Genomic DNA, 16,055 nt, shown 5'->3' on the forward strand with positions numbered 1-16,055 from the left:
TCTAAGTTTAATTATAAACTGTAGAAACATGGAAAGAAAATGATTGAGTTTCAGGGCGTGTTAATGCAACAACTTTCTTTCTCAGTTTAACTTACACAGGTCTGTCCCAGTGTTACACAGTATATACTGTAAGGCTTGCAGCATTATTATTATGCATCTATAATCATGTTTTTTGTATAACTCATACAGGTTATTAATGCTTAAAGGCTTATTTAAATGTTTTTAATTTTATTCAACCTGTAAATGTTGCATAATTGTGCAGTAAATAGCTTGTATTTTGGAATAATTCCAGATAACTATGTTGTAACTGATCATGGAGCGTGTGTGCGGACGTGCAGTGTTAACACCTACGAGGTGGACGATGGAGGAATCAGGAAGTGCGCCAAGTGTGACGGACTGTGCCCAAAAGGTAGGGGGTTAAACTATCACTCAACAACCTGGTGACATGTTTCTGACTCATATAGAGTGTAGTGTGCAATGGTGGAAGAAGATTTATTTTGTTTTACAGTTCAGAGGAACTTGAGTGCTTTCGTGTTACGCTATTCAAACTTCAGCTTCGAAACATTTCAAGCCAGTGTTACTCTGTGTTTTTTTTTGTTTTGTTTTTTTTTAACTTTTACCATTTTTGGATATGTCTTGCTTAGAGTTAGATGAGTAGATTGATAACCATTCTTAGTACAGTAATTACAAAGTGAGCTGTTACAGCCAGCAGCAAAGAAACTTAGCGACCCCCCCAATATACCACAAATGTAATTTTTACAAGTCAGTATTTGAACGAATTAAACAAAGGAGGTATAACATGTTAACTAATAAGCATTAGAGGTGCTGCTAGGTGGATTTTTTTTTCTGTTTTCTTTAAGGAAACATACTACTTGCATAATAATTACTTTTGATACTTCACGTAGTACCTTACTTTACTTGGTAGTATTGCTTATATTTCTTAAGGGTCTGAATACTACAGTACTTTTAACAGTTTGCGGTCTCTAAAATGCCCTGCTCAGATTCAGCTTAAAACCCAAATTTTGAGTACAGTCAAGATCTTTACATCAGTTTCTGTACTGATTTGTTTTCTTAATTGTTTACAGTGTGTAATGGACTTGGAACAGGAAATCTGACTCACACCCTGTCTGTCAATGCCACCAACATCGACTACTTTAAAAACTGCACAAAAATCAATGGTAACATTGCTATCATCCGCACTTCGATTCACGGGTAAGTCAAGGACATCAAAGGGATAGTTTGGATCTTTTGAAATGGGGTTGTATGAGGTACTTTCCACAGTTAGTGTGTAACATACAGTAAATGTCAGTTGGCATGCCCTCAGTTTGGAGAGGCAAGTAGGAGTACCAACAGAGAAGCGAAGCAATGTACTGCTGCAGACAGGGTCAGCAACAAAACATACTTTAGACACAGAAAAGAAGTCCCACTTTTCACCGCTTTGTCTTGACACAGACAGCAGTTTTGACAGGGAACTGTTAAGCTGTTAAATGGCTCTCCTCAAAGCCAGACTCCATTGAGAAGAACAGTAATTTTACCTCTCAGAGCACAGGGGGGGCTGGGCTACTGCTGCATTGATCAGTCAGTTTTTTTGTGTGATTTTGGCATTAAAAAGGGTTCGTTCTGATTTACTAAAGTCGCACAGTAACACAAACTAACTACCTGATCGAGGCAGCGGTAGATCAGCTGATACTGAGTTCAGTGAGCTAAAATTACTGTTTTTCTTAATGGAGTGTAGTGGCTTCCCTATCAGAGCAGGACGTCTGCATCGAGGCAAAGTGGTGATAATATTCTCAATGCAACGTACACTTAATCCATTATTGATTTTTTTAAATTGGGACTTTTTTGAGTAGGCCAGAATATGTTTTGCTGCCTTCATTACAGCTTTTCAGTGCTCTGCTTCTGTGGCAGTTCTCCTGCCTTCTTCTCCAAAGTGGGGCTGTGCTGACCATCATCTATTATATGGGATACACTGACTATGGGAAAGTACCTCATACAACCCACTTTAAAAGGTCCAAACTATCCTTTTAACAGCATTATAGCTTACAGGCCTTTGTATACCAATGATACTAAATGTAATAGATTACCGAGCAGCTAACATGTAAATTCTTGTTATTTTTAGTGATTCATATACCAAAACACCGAAGATGGAGCCTTCTCAGCTTGATGTGTTTAAGACAGTTAAGGAAATAACTGGTAAGACTGCATAACAGCTGAGTAATGCATGACACATTAAATGGACACTGAAGTGTTTCACAATTAACAATCCATGTGTTGCTTCAGGATACTTGTTGATTCAAGAGTGGCCAGCAAGCATGAGCTCACTCAGCCCATTCAAGAATCTGGAGATCGTTCGAGGACGAACTAAACGGTATGTTCCTTGTAAAAGCCCCCCCGTAGATTCACAACAGCTGGATCAGGAGAAATGAATTTGTTATTTGAGCGCTAAGCGCTATTCAAGGCTGTCATAAAATCTGCCTTTTTTCTTGTCCTCTTCCTGTTCCACCTTTTTTTTTCTTTTGTAGTGGAAGCCGCAGTGTGATGGTAGTTCAGCTCGGCATCAGCTACCTGGGGCTTCGCTCCCTGAAAGAAATCAGCGGTGGAGACGTGGTCATCATTAAGAACAAGAACCTGTGCTACACTGACAAAAGTCACTGGAAGAGGCTCTTTAAATCAGAAAGCCAAAGTGCTACAATAGAGGACAACGCTGATGCTGCCACATGTGGTAAAGTGAATTTGTTTTTCCCACACTGAACTCAGCCAGATCATTTTTGTTGTTTTGTTTTGCAACTGCTGATTACACAATGCACAAGCCAGATTTAATTAATGGAATCTTATTTCAAAATTGGATAATTATGCTGAAAAGATCTTGAGATTGTATGTTTGTTTTCAGCTCTGAGGAACAACACTTGTGACAGAAAGTGTACCACGGACAGCTGCTGGGGCCCCGGCCCGGACATGTGTTTCTCCTGCCGTGACTACAGCCGTGATGGGAGCTGTGTTGACTCCTGCAACATCCTGGAGGGGTGAGGGAGGAATCTGGGTTTAATGCCTTTTTAAGCTCCGAAATGCAGTGTTCCGTATTTTAGACAAACAGTCTGAACATCAGATCTGTGCTCTCTGAAGTTAACTCCCTCAAAGTCTGTTTTCATACCACAAGCATTTCCAGACTATGACATTAAATGAGGATTTATTGATAAATCGATTCAAAGTCCAAATACGATCCAAGGTATTTTGAACTTAAACTTCCAGTAGATTTAAGACAAACACTGTCGCTGAAATGTCACATTCACTCACATCTGTTTATCTTTGCAGATCTCTGTCAAACATTGAATCTGGACATGCTTACAGTTTAACTTGTGCCCTCGAAAAAGGGATCAAGAATTTCACTTCACATGTAACTGTTTGAGTTGAGGCGCGCTGGTGGTGAGAGTCTGTCTGCTTTGTTGTTGTTTTTGCAGAGAGCCGCGGGAGACCGTCGTGAATAAAACCTGCGTGGAGTGTCACCCCGAGTGTCTGCGCTTGAACGGGACTGCAACCTGCAGTGCCCCTGTATGTGTGTCTCAAAGCTATTATCACAAATATTACAAAGACAGTTCTACTAATGCAGAGCAGCTTTGTGGACATTATTTATGAATGTGATAATTAAATATCATGTTTTTTGTGTCAGAATCAAAGAGCATGAAATGTGTTGAGCGCTACCAATTTCTCCATCAACAGCAGCCTCATTAGACCATAATGCAGTGCAGCCACAAGGCATGTTGTGTTTTGGATGAAGGGTGTGGCTGTGTGATCTAGTTGGCACACAGTCTATATGCTCATAATCCTGTCTTTGACTGAAAACAACAAGTTCACGCCCTGTTTTGAGGTTGTTTAAAGCAACTCTTGGAATGTAGGGTATCATTATTGAAAAAAGAAGTTGATGGGTTGAAAGAAAGTATCACATTGCAGCACTTGATTGCAATAAGTCTCACAGAGAACAGAGTTATACAGGCTCAAACTAAACCACCAAACATTTCTGGGTGGGTTTTTCAGTGCCAAACATTTGGATCTTTATGGAAAAGATTGACACAGCTTGGTTTGAGAAATTATTACTATGAGACAGGGCAGTTTACATAATATTTACTACTCCTCTCAAGAGCGTCGTAAACATCATGTTTTTTTTCTTTTACTTTCAGGGTCCTGGAAACTGTACTAAGTGTGCCAACTTCCAAGACGGCCTGTTCTGTGTGTCTCGCTGTCCCCAAGGAGTGCCAGGGGAGGACGACACACTGGTGTGGAAATACGCAGATGCGATGAAAGTGTGCAAGCTCTGCCACAAGAACTGCACTCAAGGGTAAAAGCATTGTTCAGCCCAACCTGAGAACTGGCACCATGTTTCTCTGTGTTGCAAACATTTGTCTGTTGTAATGTTAATGCAGTAACTTAATCCAAGCCAGGAGGGTCAGCTCTGGTTGAGTTGGCACAGACCGGAGAGAGAGAGGTCGGCTTGCAAAATGAGTCAATATTTGATCAGATCAATGATGAAATTAGACAATTTAGAACAGATGACATGCATTGGGATAAAAAGGAAAATACAAGTGATTTTTCATATTTGCCCATTTTTTAAAAAAATTTGATACATTTTTTACTTTCTCTTTTCCCAAAGCAAACCAGTATTTTGTATATTTCTGAATGCCTTTACTGTTGGTTTCCATTGCAATGCAGTATTCAACAGACAGAGGTCTGCAATACATTATAGAACAGAGAAAAAATAACTGAGTGAGATGAAAGCAGACCTAACGGTGACGTTGATGGACTACCAAGAAACTTAGTCTTTACATATCAAATAATTAGTAACATTAACTGTAAAATCAGAAAAGGATGTATATCAGCATTTGGTTTTGGTGTACCCCCTCAAGATTTTCAGTGGCCCCATTTGGTCACCACTATTTTAAATTACTCAGGCCCCCACTAACAAATCCCAGTGATTCGTGCATTCAAAGAATATAGTCCTGTAGCCAATTGCACTACATGGTGAAAAAAAAGTGACTTATGATGACTTTGTGACTAAAGTCAAGTGTGGTTCATCAGACTGTTTGCTTTGATTTCTTTACAGGTGCATCAGTCCTGGTCTTGAAGGCTGCCCGGTTATAAGGTGAGTAAATACAGCAACACCGACCCCTGATGCTGAAGTATACACTGACTTCACCCAAGTTCGACACTTTAATCTCATCCCTCCTTGTTTACTGGATTTGTAAATGTGCTCTGTTTTCCATCTGCATTCTTAAATGAGCTCCCACCTGTCTTTCAGCTCCTCTGGCCTTTCCATGATTGCAGCTGGTGTAGTTGGGGGGCTGCTGGCTGTTCTCATCGCCGGCCTGTCTGTGTTTGTGTTGCTCCGCCGACGCCACATCAAGAGGAAGAGAACCATGCGTAGACTTCTCCAAGAGAGAGAGGTACGATGAGGCTACTGAGGCAGCATACTTCAAGAAGTTGACAGGACTTGTTTTTGAGATATTGGGGGATAATTTACAGAGATTCGAGCCTGTTATAAGCAGTAATAGAAATTTTGCCTTGTCTTCTATCGCTTGAAAGGAATCGTGCAGGCATCAGTGTTGTTATGTTTACAGTACTGATTTTTTTTGTGTGATTTGCAAGATATTAAGTCCCTTTTTTTCCAGTTGGTTGAACCTCTGACCCCAAGTGGAGAGGCTCCAAACCAGGCTCTGCTGCGGATCCTGAAGGAACCTGAATTTAAGAAAATCAAAGTGCTTGGATCAGGAGCTTTTGGTACAGTTTACAAGGTAATAACATGCTACAGGTTTTTGTCTCACAACACCTTGCTGTCAAAATTCCTCCCTGGCGTTGAGCTTTATTGAAGCTGGAGTTAAGAATTACTGTGTGTGCCAAGTTTACATAACCAACATCCGTCAGTGATTCCGCTCATGTACATCTGCTGTCAATTTTTCAATTAAAAGACACATTTTTAACTGCCAGATCATGCATGAGTGATTCCACTCTCTCTTTCAGTGCTGTGTGCATCTGTTTATATATACTTGTATAAATCTTATTGTGGGGATATGTGTTTAGAGGACTGTGGGGACTTATTTATCATATGGAGACAAAAGGTCTCTACAGAGTTAGCCGTGTGTTTTAGGGTTGCTTTTAGGTAAATGTTAGAGTAAAGAGAGAGGATGGAAGTCACCACAAAGTTCTTACTTAGTGCAAAAACAATTACACATGTGTTTTTTAAAAAATATATATATCTTTGTGAGAACCAGTTTCAAGTAAACATCTTGAAAATAAGGACATTTTTGTAGGCGGTTTAAAGGGCTATTTGAGGGGTAAGACTTGGTAACAGACTTATGGGTAGAATTAGGTTTTTAGGACTACTTCAACCCCCAAATAATCATTTGTATATTAATTACTTAAACCAGGTTTTTTTTGGGGAAGAAAATGTTTTTCTCGTCTCGTGCCTCCACAGGGAATGGAAAATCCAAAAACTGAGGAAATTCTTGATTTATTGAAGTCATGCGTGTCCACGTTAAACAAAGGCAAAACTCAATCAAAACATCTGTTTACAAACTCTCACACAACTCATGCAGTGTAATCCATGTTTAATTTAGTTTAGTTGAGTGAAGTAAAATTGATGTTTTTGTCAGTGGAGTCTGTCTTTGAAGAGAGCACAGGAAAGTTTGACTTCTCGCTTCGTTCTCTGTTGCAAAGGCCTGTGTTGAAAGTATTGAACATATGACTGGATACATGAGACATTATACTGCAGGAGTTGTGTGAGAGTTTGTAAATAGATGTTTTTATGTAGTTTTGCTGCTGTGACACACGAACCCCTATGAGTTTTGTATTTTTTGTTCACAGCTGAGGCATGTGAGAAAAACAAAGTTTTCTTGATGAATTCAACATAGTGTGGAGGTGGGTCATTTTTATACAAATGATCATTTGTGGGAAAAACTATTTAAGTTATGGGTGATTTTAGGGGAAAATGAGGTGTAGTCATCTATAGTTAGTCAAAATACTAAAAACACTGCTATAGTAAAAGTGTTGCGGTCATAATTTTGTTGAAGTAGAAGTACAAAAATATTATTTGCAGAGTATACTATTAAATATTGGTACAAAAGTCATAGTAGTCATTAGGACCTCGTAATAGATAAATTTTATTTTTTGGTTACGATTATTACTGATGCATAAAGATGTAAGCAGCATTTATATATATATATATATATATATATATATATATATATATTTATTTTATTGTTTTTTTTTTAGATTTTTTTTGGCTTTTAGCCGTAAGTGGTGATAGGTGAGGACACAGCCCCTATACATGGGGTACTCGCTCTATCCACTGAGCCACTGGGCACCCCAGCATTTTAATAACTGAGGTAGTTAAAGTGGAGATTATTGATTTAAGTGGTTTAATCTGTGATAATGGATCATATATAATAATTGGCCACATCTCTAGTATGTAAGAGTTCAACTATATGAAGTGGAGCACAATGTATAGTATTTAGCATAGCATTAATGGAAGTACAAGTGCCTCAAAAATGTACTCAAGCAGAGTACTTGAGTAGGTGAGTAAATTTAGAGGGGACTAAGGTTCTTAATAAATATATTGGTTGTACAAAGTGTTTGCAGGTGGTGTTGCATTCATGCAATACAAACACGTCTGCACCTGTAATAGTTCTGTACATGTATGCACTTGTGTTCACTCAATGACCCAGGTATAAATAGAGCATAAAAAATAACAAACTTGTGTCCTTACAGGGCCTGTGGGTTCCAGAGGGAGAGGATGTGAAGATACCAGTTGCCATCAAGGTTTTGAGGGAGGCTACATCACCAAAAGCAAACAAAGAGATCTTGGACGTAGGTTTACTGATTCATGTGGTACATTTTTTTGACTCCAAGCTTACTGTAACACTGAGTCAGAACTAAAAAAAGCCTTTCATTTGAAATGTTATTTCCCAGACTACTAAAGTAAAGTGTATGCTACTGGTGAGACATGACATATAAAAGTTAAAAACTCTAGACACATTGTTTGAGCAATTATCACAATATTTTGACTGGATTAAAATGGCTCAGAAGTGCCTCAATGTGTTGCACAAAGTGAGTGACAATTATTGCTTCCCAGACGTCAATTTAACGTAATGTATCCTGTAATTTATAGCACACGCAACCTGATTTGAAACTAATGACTACTTCTTTTCCTTGTAATGGAGAATGTGTCATGTTTCTACATGGTTGACCCTCTTACGGGGCTATAGGAAATGGGATTAATTCATTGGAGGGCTATGTGTGGGCGTTGGTTTGTAACTCAAGGCTGAGGTGTTGTGGAAAGGAATGCAGTTCTGTAGCCACACTGTAAAAGCAGCCTGTTCAAAATACATTATGCTAACGGCTAAATGTGCATCTTAGGTCCTGTGATTTTGTGGTTGTGTTGCTCAGTCATTGTACATCTGGAAGTTGTGGTGGACATGCACATCCTCTGAACTTTGTAACCTGAGGGTAGAACCTTGTTTTCAAATGCACTTTGAAGCCTTGCCCTCATCAGACTGTCAAAATTACAGGGCTCCAAACAATAATGTGGTTATTTACTGGACAATTTTGATACTGTATAGTCGTGTGGGATGCAATTAATGTACTCACGGCAGGAAATCTACTAAATAAAACTCAGTTTGAAGTGCTGTTTGAACGTGTCTCCACGTAGGAAGCCTGGTGTAAGTGGCAAGTGCGGATTATCCCCATGTTTTTTTTTTTTAAGTCGCTTTTCTGTTATGACAACTGAGAGTTTCCACTCTCAGCTGAGCCACATAAAATATGCTTGGCTGGGTATGACTGCTGCTAAGAAACTTATCCCTCAACACTGTATGTTTCCCCAAATGTCATGTTTCTTGAGCTATCAGTTTCCAGGGTAAATATGGACTCATATACCAATATTTGTTCAGTGGAAGATAAAATGTGCTGTAAGATGTTTTTCTCAATCATTTTTTATGCCTCAGCACCTGGGACAGCTGTGGCCGGAGGCATTATGTTTTGGGGTTTTATGTCCCATTCTTGTAAATGCGATATCTCAAGATAGGCCATGAAGTAATTTGCCACGAGGAAATGTTCACTTGGACCTAACAGTGAACTTGATTAGATTTAGTTGGTTGTAGGTCAAAAACAAGGTCCCTGTGAACTTGTCTGTCTTGTTTGTGTAACAGCAATATCTCAGAAAGACCTTTAGGGTATTTCTTGGACTCATCAATGAACTGATGAGATTTTGTTGGTCAAAGGACTAGGTCAGTGTGACCGTGAGTCAGTCTCATTCTCTAAGACATAATATCTCAAGAGGGCCTTGAGGGAGTGTCTTCAAATTTGGCACAAAAGTTCACTTTAAAAAATAAACTGATTAGCTTAGTTTTTGAAAATCAAAGGTCAAGGTCACTGTGAACTCACAAAACATGGTTTTGGCCATAACTTAACCAATTCATATGTAATTGTGACAAAATTACACTCAAATGTCTAATAGGATAAAATTATGAAGTTATAACGTCACATTTTACAGCCAAAAGTTTATAGGTCAACTTCACCGTGACATTATAACGTTCTGCAAATTAATTAACTGCACCTTTATTCCATCAATGTAAATGACCTTCTTTTTAACCTCTGCACTAGATAAGGTGTTTGTTTTGTTGTTTGTGTGACCTGATTGTTCCCAAATTATATTAAACATTGAATGACAATATTTATTCATGCGCACCACAGGAGGCTTACGTGATGGCCAGTGTGGAACACCCCCATGTGTGTCGTCTGCTCGGCATCTGCCTGACGTCCACAGTGCAGCTCGTCACCCAGCTGATGCCGTACGGCTGCCTGCTGGACTATGTCAAAGAGAACAAGGACAATATCGGCTCCCAGTACCTGCTCAACTGGTGTGTGCAGATAGCCAAGGTAAGAAAGAAACGTTGTAAAGGCGTCAAGTTACATGGTAGTGTCTGCTCAATAGGTGTAACTTGTATGGGGCTGGATTAAGATTTCAATGTTGTTTGCCTGCAATAACGATGATGTTTATTTCAAGTCTCTGTGTGGTTATTTTTTGAGTTATACAGAGCCTACGATAAAATTTTGTTTTGCAACTGCTAGAAAGTACAGTATGTGCTGCTTTTCATTGCTAACAACTTTAGTTATTTGAAATAACTTAATATGCGAGGCAAACTCGTTTATATAGCATAAGTAATAACCAAAGGCAACCAAAAGCATGCAGAATAAAACCAAAAAAACAAACTAAAAAGTTTGTTTTAAAAGAAAAACCCATCTACTACGAGACAAGGTAACAGGAAGTGCAAAAATCGTGACTCGTTTTCACGTTTTAGGACTCTTTCCTGCAGCATTTTATTGTCTCAAGTCTTCTGGCAGTTTGTTCCACATTTGAGCAGCACAGAAGCTAATGACAGCCTCACCATGTCTTGTACTGACTCTTGGAAATAGGTGATGATGACAAGTCTATCATGAAAGCAGTTTTAGATCTTTGATCATGTCTGATCAAGCAGAATTTCCATGTTCTGAAACCGGAGAATCCAGTCATAACTGACAGCTTGTGAAAAAAGAGCACCGCACTTACGTAATAACTTCTTCTTCATCATTTGTTTGACAAAAGGGTATGAACTACCTGGAGGAGCGCCACTTAGTACACCGTGACTTGGCAGCGAGAAACGTCCTGGTGAAGACACCTCAGCATGTCAAGATCACCGACTTTGGTCTGGCTAAACTCCTCAACGCAGATGAGAAAGAGTACCATGCAGATGGTGGGAAGGTTGGTTGATGATTAAAGTTGTTTCTAGACAGCAGGGAGAGTGTGTCTGTCATGAATATTTCAAAAAGATAAAACAAGTTTAAAAGAGAATTTTTCTACCCTATAACATAAATTAATTATTTAGTTTTACAGTCATCAGTTGTTGTTGCACACAGATAGGCTAAAGAGCAGCCTCATTTGTGCATTTATAGCCCATTACAAACTGGCTGCTTATTAGATGGATGACTTCCTGTAGATGAGTGAATTTGCTCCATGTCAGGAAAGTTGGTATTTTTGCATTTGTAGCTTTGCTCTAGATTGTATCTTATGTAATGAGTATAAATAGTTCTGTCAGAGAGAAGAGAAATGACATATCAGATAAGTCCTTTCTCTTATCAGTGTTTCTTAGTGCAATTGAAAGCACTTTTTTTCTAACAGATGAATGTGTAGCGCTTGTGTTTACTTGCAGGGCGACTCATTTTTGACCCTTAATGTAATAGTTGTCCCATAGTATGATCATTTGAAACATTTGTTTTCTTTTGCTTAAAGCCACAGTACACTCTAAAATCAAAATTGCACATCGTTCCTCTTACCTGTAGTGCTATTTATCAGTCTATGTTGTTTTGATGTGAGTTGCTGAGTGTTGGAGCTCGGCCATAGAGATGTCCGCCATCTCTCCAATTTAATGGAAAAAGGCATCCAGGTGTCCAGAGATTTTGTTGCCTGTCCTCACCGAAGTTCTTTGAAAATTCATACCTTTGCTAAAAAAATTTCTGCAATAAAAAGATTTCTGTTATTGACTATTGCAATTCTGTACCACTAGATGACAGTACATTTGCATTTGTTTTGAATTGGACAAAGACAGTAACGGATTTTAATTTAAGAAAGTGCCAAATTTGTCATGACGACATCAAGTTACACGTTAAGTTATTACTCTTTTAACAGACTGATACAGTCATTGCTGTTGAGAGTCCATTGGTATGTGTACAGTTGAGGCTGCTGCCTCATTGAGCTAATTAACCTTCTCTTCATCTGTCTTTTTAAAAAAACACCCTCAGCAAACACAGGCATGTAAAATCTTGCCAGCAAAATCATATGATGGGGCACAGTGCTGCAGTCATTAAAGAGACTATAGGGATATATCATCTGTGTTAGTGTTCCAGTCAAGCTTATTGTCCAGATTTACTTAAATTAGCATCACAATGATGATTTTTTTTTTTTTTTTCATTTTTTTTGTGTAGTGTATACTTACAGGTATATGGCATTTTTGGAAGGTCCTGCAATATCTGTATCTGTATTATTATATGACTTCTTTTTGCTTCACAGGTACCAATAAAATGGATGGCTCTTGAATCTATTCTAAACAGAACATACACACACCAGAGTGACGTGTGGAGTTACGGTAAGTGTTGCCCTTTATTTTGTTTATACATGCTCTTGAACCCAGCGAGGCACAACCCAATTACCAGAATAATTGCTTGGCATCTCATGTTTCTGCAAACCACAGAAATGTTATGGGAGTATGTTTACTATGTATCAGATATGTTAAAATTATACAATTAGGCACAAAAAACACAGGTTAGGATAGGGAAAACATAATGCTTTGGCTTAGAATACCTGGCCTGATGCCACAGACACAGTTCAACATGTCCCGCGCTATCATTGAAAAATATCTGCTTTTGTTGGTTGCAAACAATGATCTGCTGCTCTGTGCACCATCCCCTCCATCCCCTGATGAGAAATTCAGCTCATATTCATGTAATTTGAACTACACCATACGTTTGAAACGTTCAAATGAAACTTATCCATACAGAAATGCACAATGCCAACATTTTATTCAAGCGACTGGGCTGCAAAGCACAAATCCTGGAGCTTGAGTCCTTGTGTAACTTCAGATATGTAAAACAGCTGGGGTTCTGTACTCTTGAGTTTTGATGACAGTCTCACTGGAGAAATATTTATTCATTGCCAAATAAAGTGTTTTAACAGCGAGTGAGGCAAAGAGAGGAAAGACATTTTCAAGCTTCAGATAGGATGTTGTTTTTGGACCTGTCAACATTTTAAAACACAAAATGAGAAGGGAGATCATCTTGGAAGCATCTGTGATTGTTAGGACTCAGGTAGAGCACACCTACACACCAGCAGTCTCGGATGGACAACATCACGTCAGAGTAGATTGTTGCCACAACCCACACAAACAGTTTCTCCAGCACAAGGAGTACACATATGCACAGATGCCTACACACACACAAACACAGCACAGCTTTATGTGTGGGCCAGCTTCCAAATCTTCTTTTCCCGAGGGTTTTGATCATGCCTTCCGCTCAATATGGCAAAAGCATCAGCAGACCCTGGCAGAAGTGACGGGCTTCCTTTCCTCCTTTTCCTTTCTTCAGTTCCTCCAACACAGAGATGCATCCTGCAAACTCCCACTCCTGCAGGCAGAGCCAATTTGTCAACATAGCTATTTTGATACTGTGTGATATTTGCGAAGCTCACATCCTGTCACTCTCATTGCCTCCCTTTTATTGGTAGCGAAACAATGTGAATGACAGCTCAACAGACTGACATATACCAACTGTCTTTCTGTCTGTAGGCGTAACAGTTTGGGAGCTGATGACATTTGGGACCAAACCGTACGATGGGATTCCAGCCAGTGAAATAGCCGGGGTCCTGGAGAAAGGGGAGAGACTGCCTCAACCTCCAATCTGTACCATCGATGTCTACATGATCATGGTGAAATGTAAGCTTGGTGGGATAGTGGAAATCTTCTGCCTTTTCGTAGTGCATTTACATTATTTTTCTTTTTAATCTGCTGCTGCGGCTAATGTTTACGTTTAAAATTATACTTCACCCACAAAATGGCGATTTGTATATCAGTTATCCACCCTGTTAAATTGAATTTGTGAAGAAAAAATAATTCTTCTCGCATGCCTCCATGCTGAGCAAAGAATCCAAAAACAGAGAAAATTGTTGATGAACTGCAGTAAAAGGGGTCCGCCTTCAACAGTAGCAGAACTATATCAAAATATCTGTTTATAAATTCTTACACAACTTGTGCGGTATCATCCAAGTCTCATTTATCTACAGCCATGCTCATGAAACGAGACAGCCCTTTCTGACGGGGAACTGAATTTAAAGGGAAAGTTATCTATGTTCTCTTCAAAGGCAAACTCTCCTGACAAAAACTGTAACTTTTCCTCACTTACCTCTTCCTCACCGCTGCCTTGATCAGTTATTTTGTGTTATTGTGAGGCTTTAGTGTTTTTAAGTCTTAGTTTAGATTTAGAAAAGTCTCACAATAACTCAATTAAATGGAGGCAGTGCATGCAAACATATGCCTTTTGTCAAAACAAAAACACAGCAGTCTCATACGCAATATGCTCGAGGTGAATTTAAATGCACCTACCTGCCCTGACATGCTACTCGTATGCCGAAGTGTTTTAAATTGCAAGGTCTTAGTGAGTATGCATGTGTTACACAAGTTCTGTGAGAGTTTGTAAACTGATGTTTTGGATAGTTTTGCTGTTGTTTAATGTGGTCCCCAATTTCCTTCAATTCATCAAGCGATTTCCTTGTTTTTGGATTCTTCGCCTAATGTTCACTATTCAGGCGAGAAAAACAAATTTTCCTTCATGAAATTAATGTCACACTGGGTGAGTAATTTATATACAATTAGTCATTTTGTGGGTGAAGTATTCCTTTAATCATCTTGTCTCGCCTCATGATGATTTCTGCTGATGTGTCTGCGCAGGTTGGATGATTGATGCAGATAGCCGACCTCGTTTCCGGGAGCTCATAGCTGAGTTTACAAAAATGGCTCGGGATCCTCCTCGATATCTGGTCATTCAGGTATAATTTAACCTCAGATCTTACAATCATAAATTTTCAGTTTATTTATCCATAAATTGTACTAATCTATTGAAGACACCAAACTTACTAGGTACATTCCATTTCTATCTCAGGGCGATGACCGCATGCACCTACCAAGTCCCACAGACACTAAATTGTACCGTAGCCTGATCAGCGGGGAGGACATGGTGGACGCTGTGGATGCGGATGAGTACCTGGTGCCACAACATGGCTTCTTCAGCAGCCCGAGCACCTCTCACACCCCTCTGCTTCACTCCACGGTAAGCTGCTGCACCATATTAAAAAAAAAAAAAGTTTGGGATCTGATTTTCAGGTAACTTTTGTGGTACAGCGGCTCAGATTATGGCAAAAGAGGAGAAACAGATGCATCCTCGCAATAAAATAAACAACCATAAATGTGATTTATTCAATGCTGATATTTCAGAAAAAAGGGGATAATTATTTCTGCTTTGTGGTCAAGCATTTAAAATAGAAAAGGAATGCTATACTTTGAAGACAACATTTCCACCTTTAAAAAGCCGCTGCTACCAAACCACTGGTCCAGTTTTCTGGAGAGTTTAAAGCAACTTATTTGGGCATAAGATTTCCAATTCCATGGCCTAGAAATACTCGATCAGTGTTTGGGAAGATGAGCTTCTTTCTCTCAAAGCCAGAAACCAGAATAAGTCCCAAACTTATGATGTCATGGGATAAAACACCTGGAGCTACTTCATAGACAGTGAATGGGAGCCTGATTCTGAAACTGTACCCATATACAAGTACTCAGAACATTCCCCTGGGTGCTCTCGCTGTGATTCAAAGCATCTTTCACCAGTTGATGCCTATGGAGCAGCTCCAGACATCACAAATTTGAGTTTTAGCACATCAGCCTTTGGATTTGGGAGAGAGGTTTTCATGTTAGACCATAGGATATCATGTATGAATTCTGAAAATGGGCATAGTTCCCCTTTAACACAACTGGCCTCTGAGTCACTCAGGATGAAGACTGGCTTCTGCTTCTAAATGTTGAACTTCCACAGGGCAGCGTAGTTTTACTGAAAACGTATCTTGATTGTACATCACAAGAAATTTTGTAGTACCGTCAAACTACTGTAGCATTACAGATTTCACTAACTGGACTAATAATGTGCTGTCATTAAAAGTCAGAGAGCTCAATTGAAAGATTCTGTCAGAGACAGTGTTTCTCAGCCTGAGGGGATCTCTGGCCATCCCCTTAAAAATGGGTAATAGTTCATTTTCACGGTATAATTCATTACATTAGTGAATACGGGTCATAAGAGGGACTATTCCGATTTTATAGTTCACTTTCTGCACAGTTAACTCCTTAAATGAAGCTGACAACTACAGAGTTCTGTTCAAAATCAAAATGAACAACCAAAATATTTTCAGATAGAGGTCCCTGTAGAGAAATCTCATTAAA

At 39.2% G+C, this 16,055-nt stretch overlaps 1 protein-coding gene across 1 annotated transcript in view; it reads left to right on the forward strand.

The window, feature by feature from the left end:
• egfra (epidermal growth factor receptor a (erythroblastic leukemia viral (v-erb-b) oncogene homolog, avian)) overlaps nucleotides 1–16,055 on the forward strand; it is a 54,793-nt gene that overhangs the window by 32,425 nt on the left and 6,313 nt on the right. Inside the window, exons 8-25 of the mRNA XM_042497209.1 lie at nucleotides 293–409; nucleotides 1,086–1,212; nucleotides 2,120–2,193; nucleotides 2,281–2,368; nucleotides 2,523–2,722; nucleotides 2,891–3,023; nucleotides 3,459–3,549; nucleotides 4,176–4,333; nucleotides 5,096–5,134; nucleotides 5,291–5,435; nucleotides 5,661–5,783; nucleotides 7,756–7,854; nucleotides 9,736–9,921; nucleotides 10,628–10,783; nucleotides 12,089–12,164; nucleotides 13,359–13,505; nucleotides 14,517–14,614; nucleotides 14,728–14,895. Coding sequence (XP_042353143.1) covers nucleotides 293–409; nucleotides 1,086–1,212; nucleotides 2,120–2,193; nucleotides 2,281–2,368; nucleotides 2,523–2,722; nucleotides 2,891–3,023; nucleotides 3,459–3,549; nucleotides 4,176–4,333; nucleotides 5,096–5,134; nucleotides 5,291–5,435; nucleotides 5,661–5,783; nucleotides 7,756–7,854; nucleotides 9,736–9,921; nucleotides 10,628–10,783; nucleotides 12,089–12,164; nucleotides 13,359–13,505; nucleotides 14,517–14,614; nucleotides 14,728–14,895 — 2,225 coding nt within the window. The remainder of the gene's footprint in view (nucleotides 1–292; nucleotides 410–1,085; nucleotides 1,213–2,119; nucleotides 2,194–2,280; nucleotides 2,369–2,522; nucleotides 2,723–2,890; nucleotides 3,024–3,458; nucleotides 3,550–4,175; nucleotides 4,334–5,095; nucleotides 5,135–5,290; nucleotides 5,436–5,660; nucleotides 5,784–7,755; nucleotides 7,855–9,735; nucleotides 9,922–10,627; nucleotides 10,784–12,088; nucleotides 12,165–13,358; nucleotides 13,506–14,516; nucleotides 14,615–14,727; nucleotides 14,896–16,055) is intronic.

Source organism: Plectropomus leopardus, chromosome 12 (assembly GCF_008729295.1).
Source record: "Plectropomus leopardus isolate mb chromosome 12, YSFRI_Pleo_2.0, whole genome shotgun sequence".
NCBI lineage: Eukaryota > Metazoa > Chordata > Actinopteri > Perciformes > Serranidae > Plectropomus > Plectropomus leopardus.